A 9,675-nucleotide genomic window follows, 5' to 3' on the forward strand; every position below is an offset into this window, starting at 1 on the left:
ACTTTTCACACACTGTCCACAGGTTCTACTCTGCTTTCCTGTCCTGTAGCACATCCTCTCTCACCTCCCCCTCAAGCCTTCCCTGCTCCCCTCTCTCTCTCTCTCTCTCTCTCTCTCTCTCTCTCTCTCTCTCTCTCTCTCTCTCTCTCTCTCTCTCTCTCTCTCTCTCTCTCTCTCTCTCTCTCTCTCTCTCTCTCTCTCCCTCTCTCTCTCTCTCTCTCTCTCTCTCTCTCTCTCTCTCTCTCTCTCTCTCTCTCTCTCTCTCTCTCTCTCTCTCTCTCTCTCTCTCTCTCTCTCCCAGTCTTGCTGTGTCGCACGCCCCTTGCCTCTCTGTCTTTGTCAGTGTGCAGTGGACTGAGTGCGCAGAGCTGATCTGTTCTGGCATCTGAGGAGGAGCATTTTTATTTTCCATGGCACTGCTGGAATGGCCAGTCACATACAAACACACACACACACACACACACACACACACACACACACACACACACACACACACACACACACACACACACACACACACACACACACACACACACACACACACACACACACAGTATAGATGCGCACACACAGACACACGCGCATGCACACATTTTAACATATATACAAATACATATGAATATGTATGTATTTGAGCAGAGGAGAGGGGAGAGGCTGGATGAGGAGAGAGGAGAATGGTGGCAAGGAGAGGAGGAGAGGAGAGAGCAGAGGAGAGGAGCAGTCAGCAAGGGAGCATGGAGGAGAGGAGACAAGAGGAGAATAGGCGACTAGAGAGGAGAGGATATCAGATGAGAGGAGATGAGGGGAGAAGAGAGGAGATGAGGGGAGAGGAGAGGAGAGGAGAGGGGAAAGGAGAGGAGAGGAAGAAGAGAGAAGAGGAGCAGAGGTGATGAGAGGAGAGGAGAGGAGCGAGGGGAGAGGAGAGAGGAGCTGGATGAGGGGAGAATGGTGATAAGATGGGAGTGGTGGATGCTTTTTCAAGGCTGTAATTGAAATCTAATTATCACCCCAAGTCCCAGCTGACACCATGTCATACACACAGGTGCACGCACACACAGAAACACACACAGCCAAACACACAGCCACACACACGCACACGCACACACACACACACACACACACACACACACACACACACACACACACACACACACACACACATACGTGCATATACACGTGTACACTCTTGCAGTCACTGTAATACCACTAGCATCTGGCATATTCACACACCAATTATTATTCGTCCAGCGAGGCATTGAGAGAGACGTGTTGGACATTAGTACATTCCTTCTACCCTTCTGTTTCTCTCACAAGAGCACATCTCCCTCTCTCACACACACACACACACACACACACACACACACACACACACACACACACACACACACACACACACACACACACACACACACACACACACACACACACACACACACACACACACACACACACAGGACACATTTTCTCCTCATCTGTATCACGTACGACCCACATCACCCATTTTATTACGTGGACATTGTGATGCAGAATGCACCATTTTCACACATGTGCAACGTCATCGCTACCACAAACGTTCGGCGTCATACCACCTCCTACACCCTTGCACGCACGCACGCGCACGCACGTGTGCATCAAGGCGCTCGTTTAAGATACGCGCAAATAACGTGCCCCACACACACAGTCGTGGACTGTATATCCAGCGTCTATATATATATATATATATATATATATATCGACGGTATAACGGCGTGCGAACTACGTGATCCCTAGTTCACCCATGTTATAACAGAAATGGAGCTCAACAGAGATCGGATGGTGGGAATACTGACTGGCTTTCCCCGGCCGAGGTCTCTGCAGAAGCCGCTGCGCTGTCAGCAAGTCCTCGGTCTTGACCGCCTGGAGCAACTCCTGGTCCTTCCCCATGTCCCCTACGTCCTCCCGCTGTGGCCCTCGGTCTCCCTCCTCTCTTCCTGTCCGGACCTCGTTAATCCATCGCTACATCCTCCCGCTGCCTCCGGCCTCCGAGCCGAGGCACTGACTGATTGACTGACAGACTGACAGACTGACTGACTGACTGACTGACTGACTGACTGACTAAGGGGTGCCGGAATGAGTAGCACACTGAAATGAGCCTGGAGGAGTAAGAAAAATTATACTACAATGTCCCCTCTGCCGGCGTCGATTCAAAGCGTCCACAGAAGACCACCCTCCTGGTTTTGGGTCGGGGTGTTCTTCTTCTGCTGGCCACGCGGATTCCACGAATCAACGAGAATTTCCAACGGGTCTAAAAAGCGAAGCGCGAGGCGGTGGAGCTCGAGCGCCCTCCTATAGCCCAGGTCAATCGCGCCGATATCTCCGCACGAGCTCGATCCGCAGAACCAGCGCACGCACTGACTGATGTGTGTGACCGCTGTCACCCTGGCTGTGGCTTAGCATGCATGGCTATTACATAAACACACGCCAGCTGTGCGCGCCCCTCCACTCCAATTGTAATCCCCGGGCAGGAATGAAACGGAAGAGCGCGCTTCTGTTTACGCGTGCCTCTCAGTGTGTGTGTGTGTGTGTGTGTGTGTGTGTGTGTGTGTGTGTGTGTGTGTGTGTGTGTGTGTGTGTGTGTGTGTGTGTGTGAGAGAGAGAGAGAGAGAGAGAGAGAGAGAGAGAGAGAGAGAGAGAGAGAGAGAGAGAGAGAGAGAGAGAGAGAGAGAGAGAGAGAGAGAGAGAGAGAGAGAGAGAGAGAGAGAGAGAGAGAGAGAGAGTGTGTGTGTGTGTTTGTAGTCTACAGAGGTGGTTTCAGATTGGAATTGATCCAGCCGCGTGCTATGGGCGAGCGCGGGACAGAGGGTGACACGATTCGTGACCGCGCAAAGAAATTCTCATTTTGCGTTCCGCGTGTGAGTATCGTTGCATTGGTTGAGCCATGGTGAAGAAGAAATTTAGCGAATCCGGTGTCTATACGTGTCCGGTGTATCCCCCATGGAAGAGTCAATCAGACATCTTTATTTCCACAATAACTTCTCTTATATAGAAATTAAATTAAAGTGTGTAGGTGCACGGTGTGAGCTTGTGCAGGTTACCCTGCTGTGTGTGTGTGTGTGTGTGTGTGTGTGTGTGTGTGTGTGTGTGTGTGTGTGTGTGTGTGTGTGTGTGTGTGTGTGTGTGTGTGTGTGTGTGTGTGTGTGTGCATGTTGGTTACTCCAGTGGGTGGGCGTGTGTGTATGTGTGTAGCATTATTGTAGATCATTAGCATAATTAACATGAGCACAATTAGTAAACATGAACACAATTAGTCAACTATAGATAACATTGAGAAAACTGATTCTAGTTACCTGATTGTGTTTTACAAGGAGCTCCAGAGTGTGCACAAATGTGTGTTTATTTGTGTGCATGTGACTCTGCTGTGTGTGTGTATCTGTATGTGTGCATGTGTGTGTGTGTGTGTGTTGGTTACTCTGGTGTGTGTGTGTGTGTGTGTGTGTGTGTGTGTGTGTGTGTGTGTGTGTGTGTGTGTGTGTGGTATATGTTTTTGCAAGTTACCCTTGTGTGTGCGAGTCTGTCTGTATGTGCATATATTTGTGTGTGTGTTCTGGGTTATCTTTGTGTGTGTGTGTGTGTGTGTTTGTGTGTGAGCACGCTCAGGTGTATTTTTCTGTGTGTGATAGAGATTGTGGGTGCGTGTGGGTTACTCTGGTGCAGATCTAATTTAGACAAAGGGGCCATGCGCGATTCTCTTATATAGAACAGGAAGTAGAACAGCCGACAGTAGATTGACAGCTACTCATTCATCTCATATATAAAACCATTAATTATTTATTTTGTAAATAACTCACACGGTAATACCCACTACACTACGATCGGTTATCTCCACACTCCAGCATCCCAATTTCAAGTCTTTCTCCACAAGACAATATTTCAAACGAAACATCATAAAATTAGTACAGTTCATCAACCCCATCAAGTACAGCATGATGATACGCACATCCCCCAAGGGCCTTAACCAATGTATCTGTGTCCCGCTGGCCGCCTCCCTAAACCCAGAACGGGTAGGCGTGGAGGTAGGCCCTAACCTGGGCACTGAGTCCAGGCAGAGAGTCGATGGTGTGGGCCCCGTGGGCCCGGATCACCGCCCTCCTGCCCAGCTGCTGCAGCGTCTCAGGCCGCTGCCAGCGGTACGGCGCCACGATCTTCTTGGAGGAGGTGATGTAGTGGACCAGCAGGGCAAACAGCGAATCAAAAGTCTTGCTGCTGCCGTCCATGCCGAACAGGTGATTGGCCAGCAGCAGACGGATGCTCTTGGGGTGGTCTTCCCCTTGGTAGCTCAGCGTGAAGAACACGTTGCACTGGTAGCTGTCCCTGATGGACGGATGGATAGATGGGATCATTGGAACAACTCACTCCCATCCCCACCATTTCCTCATGTTTCCAACCAATACACTTCCACTTGTTTCGTTCATTCAATCTTAAACTGCTAGGGCAATGTACGGATTTATTTTAAATGCATATAGTGCATGGACTCTTGTGAAATTGAATTGAATTACAACATACAAAATTAAGGGATAGCAGCTCAGTGCAAATGATGACGGGGGGTGGGGTGGGGGGGGGGGGGGGGGGGTGGGGTAGGGTGCAGAATGTGGGGGTGCATAATCAAGTCGACACAACAAAGGTTTGCTGCCGGGCAGGGGAGGAAGAGGTTTCCAGGTAGCTACCTGATGAGGAAGGTTCCCGGGGCGGTTTCTCTGAGCATGTGATGGGCATCCCCCATGGAGAGAGAGCCCCAGTAGAAACCACTGCTTTGAAGTAACAGGTAGGTCTGTTTGACCAGTTGATATTCCCCCGGGCTTCTGAATGGCAGGAAGTGTGTGGGGCAGTTCAGATGAACGGGCCCTTCCTAAAGCCGGATAGGAGTGATTAGTTTGTAGTAATTGACTGCAGGGTATCGTATTGAATCGTCCACACACTGCAGTGGCAAATCTCATTAATATTGGCAATGTTTTATTGACCGTTTAGTTTTTTTAATATCGACAAAGACAACTGTTGATAACCGGAGGTTTCGCTTTCCCCAAGCCATTAATCCGTCTTGTTTGTGTTTTGTGACATATAATAATATGTTCTGTTATTATTATAATAATTCTATCGCGGAGACCCCAGCACTTGGCCACCTACGACCCACTTCAAAGCGACGTTATCTTGGGAAGAACATCTGTCATTCCCGACACTTTCACACCCCAAACCCTTAAATTACCCTTACAGCCTATCACTGAATGTGAGCTACTTTCTTTCACTTTTGTTTTGAGTGTGTGTGTAAGAAAAAGGACAAGTCACATATGCACATATGCAAAAACAAGCATGTGTACTAATATACATATATATATCTGTGTATATATGTATACAGTATATATATATATAATTATATATATATATGTTTGTTCTGTTAACGATTTCACGTCATTAACGACAAGGCCTACATAGGAAATAGGAAAAACTAAAAATATAATCCTTTAGAATCACAGAAGGTCGCCCATGCTACAGGTCATTATTTCAAGCAACTGTTTGTGCGTGGCTTTAATTTAAGGCTAGACAATTTAAGGCTCATATATAGATTGATTAACACATTGCTAAAACACACACTATCCTTGGCCTTTCCATACATATGCATGCAAATATTATTCCAATTGAATAATAGGAATAAAAATGAATAACGATTGATAATAAATACAACGAAGAATAGGTCTACAAATTAAGATATCTAAAGAATGCCTATTCATAAAATAACAATGAATATACAACAGTAACATCTAGTGGCGAGGACCAGTACTTCATTTTAGCATGACTCATTCTTAATATTGAACGCAGGAAGAGTTTTTGCAAAAGGCTTTTAATAGGTAAGCAGTCAAGGGAAGTTGTTAGCAGCGTCCCTTGACCAGAAGTTACTGATTCCTTATCGTAACTTAGCGTTTTATAGCCAAATGTCAAATGCATTGGCTGCTACTGTTTTTCTTCTAATTATCTGTCTGCAAAGCCAAATATGGGTGTGTCTACTAATAGTGCCGCCTGTTGAAATACACTGCATTTTCCGCCCCACTCTGAACATGGACCAGCTTGTAACTGGATACCCCAAAATGTGTTCCCAGACCTACCTGTCTCCACCTGCTCTGAGCGTCCTCGTCATTCTTCGACTGTTGCCGGGCGAGGAAACTGTGCCAATGTAGTAACCCTAAGTCATTTACACCTTCCCGTTCAATTTTGTCTGTCTTCTTTGTCCCCTCGCCTTCGAATGGTCTGACTGGATATGGGTCCAGTATCACTACTCTGAGGTTCTGCCTGAGGGCCGAGTCTCTTCGTCTTTCCAGACTGACATGGATAATTCTATCGCGGAGCAGCACTTGGCCATCTACGACCCACTTCAAAGCGACGTTCTCTTGGGAAGAACATCTGTCATTCCCGACACTTTCGCACCCCAAACCCATTCAGGATGTCCAGAAGAGCTACAAAGAAAAGAGCGGAAAAGAGTCTTTAATACATGTACGGTATACTGGTGGTCTCTCCAGTACTGTGTTCTGCAACATAAGCTATCTTCGATGATGCGCGTCTGTGCGTGTGAGATGCTTAAATTACCCTTACAGCCTATCACTGAATGTGAGCTACTTTCTTTCACTTTTGTTTTGAGCGTGTAAGACAAAGGACAAGCCACATATGCAAAAACAACCATGTGTACTAATATACATATATATATATCTGTGTATATATGTATACAGTAGCTATATATATATATATATATATATATATAATTATATATATATGTTTGTTCTTTTAACGATTTCACGTCATTAACGACAAGGCCCATAGGAAATAGGAACAACTAAATATATAATTCTTTAGAATCACAGAAGGTCGCCCATGCTACAGGTCATTATTTCAAGCAACTGTTTGTGCGTGGCTTCAATTTAAGGCTAGACCATTTAAGGCTCATATATAGATTGATTAACACATTGCTAAAACACACACTATCCTTGGTCTCTCCATACATATGCATGCAAATATTATTCCAATTGAATAATAGGAATAATAATGAATAACGATTGATAATAAATACAACGAAGAATAGGTCTACAAATTAAGATTTCTAAAGAATGCCTATTCATAAAATAAAAATGAATATACAACAGTAACAATGATTTATGATAAAATACTGAAAACTGAACAACCTACAGAACATTGCAAATAGACATTCGTGTTTTTGAAGTTTGCATGAAAACGATTTTACCTTGGACTTTTCCCGGCTGGCAGCATCAGTTCTCACGATTTACGTTGGGAGAGTATAGTTCGTTCATGAAATGCACGTACAACCTTATATATTTTTAAATCAAGTAATTGTGCAATTTATAAATAAAAATAGGAGAGAAAATGACTCCCGCGACCAAACGTTATCACAAAACGTTAGTGAGCTTTCGGTTTAAATGTGCAAAGGTTTTGTAATGAGTGGGTGGAGTTTGGTTACTGATAGTGGAATAGTCCGGTCATTTGAAAAGAGAAAACACAGCGTCTTGTCCTCCGTCTTTTCTTCGAGCGCCTTAATTATATAGTTTTTTTATTTGCTACACATATATTTAACATATATTTGCAATCGGCACAACCTACGCTATCACATAGTCATGTCCCCCTGCACTTTGCAGTTGGGTCTAAACTTTCGCTTTTGCTTTTGCAGGCATATCACGTGGTTTCAGAGAAATCCATGTCATGTCAAGTCACCTATATACTTGCAGTAGTCTGCAATTAGGGATTTAATGCTTTTTGGCGTCGCAATGACAATCATGTAATTTGTTTAAAAAACGTCTCGACATATCCTTCGAAGAAATTATGTATTATTTGGTCCTATACTATTATAACGAAGCTGTTTTTGCTGGTCTAAAATCATAAAAACGTTAGTCAATTTGCAGACATTTGCTCAGAAAACCATTATGTTAATCAGTAAGGACCGGAGTCTGACGCAATTTATCTAATTACTTGCCACTATACAAAAATGTAGAATTAAAACACTTAAGAATGTTGTTATTTATTATTAGCCTGGCCTGATGTGTTGGCATACAGACGAACATTGTTGGATTCTTCCAATTTAAAAAAGAAAAAACACAATTCAAAACACAAATTCCACATCTACAAAAGGACTTAGAGGTAGAAGGTTCTAGGCACACAGCTGGGTTTTATTAATACAAACAATGTTGAAGAACTGAAAGAGGAGGAGTAGACCAATCCTTAGTTTAGACTGTTGGTGTGGGCGGCTCTTGTTTTCTTTGTCTGTACATCCAATAGGCTGATACTGAACAGAACAAGACACCATAAGTTGCCAACACACACTGTAATGAAGGGAAAAGAGAGAAATTTAGTCAGTCTCACAGCATGACCAAAGGCGCGCGTGCGTGTGTGCGTGAGTGTGGCTGCGCGAGCGTTAGGGGTGACATCGAATCTTTGAAGATTTAAATCTTTGATCGAAACACATCTAACCTACGTTGTCCATTATAGTTGATTCGTCTTGTCTGGAAATTAGCGCTTGTGTTACAGTAGGAAACTGAATTTGGAGGCTGGGGGAGCTCCATGACCTGCATGGCTTGGGTTCTAGAAGTAAAGGCCCAGAAGTTATACACCGTTCTTCATGTGTGGTGGGGGATTGACTCGTTCTTCGTCGTTCCCCTCAAGCTGGTCAGAATTATTAACTCATTCCGTACTCGGTAGTGCATTTCCAGTGTTCTACTAAACCGAACGCTGTCGCCTGAATGATTCATTAACATATGTCCTACATTTGTGATCAAACAAACGCCTTGACATTCTCTTGATGGATGCAGGTTTTTTTCTGAGTAATCAGACAGTACATACTCTCAGGCTCCAGAGACTGCCCACTGTTTGATTCCATAGATGTATTATTTTTATTCAAGCCTATTTTATCGCATATCGGGTTAATAGAAGAATGTATTTTCCTTTTTTCCAAATGATTGAACGCACACATTGTCGTCATGGTATGAAAACTAAGAGGCGCTCAGTCATTTAGCAGAGGAACAGCACCTGGCATCAATAAGATGCTTATATAAAAACATATGGCCTGACGAATCAGATTACACTGCCAATTCCAAGTCGAGGCCACCCCTGGTTTGTGTGCGTATGCGTACATTACGCCGCCCCTGCAGTGTGTAGCTGTTGAAGTATTTCTTCCATCCAATCAGATCCACTGCAGCTGGCGCCTCAATGCCAAACAGTTGTCTCTGGAACACACACAGACACTTAAAATAAGCATACCTCTATGTGGCGTGTGTGGAAGATAGTTGGTTTAAGCAGCCTCACCTGGCCCAAAAGAGCCAGATTGGACTCAGGTGCACAGGTTAAACCACCCATCACCACACACACCATGAGCCAGATCTCATGCATGGCACCAGGTGATGTATTATCGATCAACATTTACAATAAACCAGTTTTCCAACATCACCATCCTATGTTCTGGTCTGGACGAGCCAAGGTGGCGTGTAGCCTGGACCTTGCTACACTCCATTATCAATCAAATTTTATAATCCAAACATTATATATTTTTCGTAACAAAACATAAATCACTAATCAAGTTGGTCTATCAACCACCGCAGACGCATGCCTTAATACAATTGAAGTTCAAATAATAAATCTGCAGTTACAGTT

General features: G+C 44.5%; 2 protein-coding genes across 2 annotated transcripts in view; both read right to left on the reverse strand.

Annotated features, from left to right (window-relative positions):
• The window catches only part of LOC115540877 (caskin-1), a 27,067-nt gene extending 24,478 nt beyond the window's left edge, over window positions 1-2,589 (reverse strand). Inside the window, exon 1 of the mRNA XM_030352488.1 lies at window positions 1,830-2,589. Coding sequence (XP_030208348.1) covers window positions 1,830-1,923 — 94 coding nt within the window. The 5' untranslated portion in view covers window positions 1,924-2,589. The remainder of the gene's footprint in view (window positions 1-1,829) is intronic.
• A 1,193-nt stretch (window positions 2,590-3,782) lies between these two features.
• LOC115540748 (suppressor of cytokine signaling 1) lies at window positions 3,783-7,664 on the reverse strand. Its single transcript, XM_030352296.1, has 4 exons — window positions 7,262-7,664; window positions 6,135-6,482; window positions 4,704-4,885; window positions 3,783-4,350 (listed from the first exon to the last, which is right to left on the reverse strand). The coding sequence occupies exons 2-4, from the start codon at window positions 6,462-6,464 to the stop codon at window positions 4,026-4,028; spliced, it is 837 nt and encodes a 278-aa protein (XP_030208156.1). The 5' UTR covers window positions 6,465-6,482; window positions 7,262-7,664; the 3' UTR covers window positions 3,783-4,025.
• Window positions 7,665-9,675: the final 2,011 nt, after the last annotated feature.

Source organism: Gadus morhua, chromosome 3 (assembly GCF_902167405.1).
Source record: "Gadus morhua chromosome 3, gadMor3.0, whole genome shotgun sequence".
In the NCBI taxonomy this organism is placed as follows: Eukaryota; Metazoa; Chordata; class Actinopteri; order Gadiformes; family Gadidae; genus Gadus; species Gadus morhua.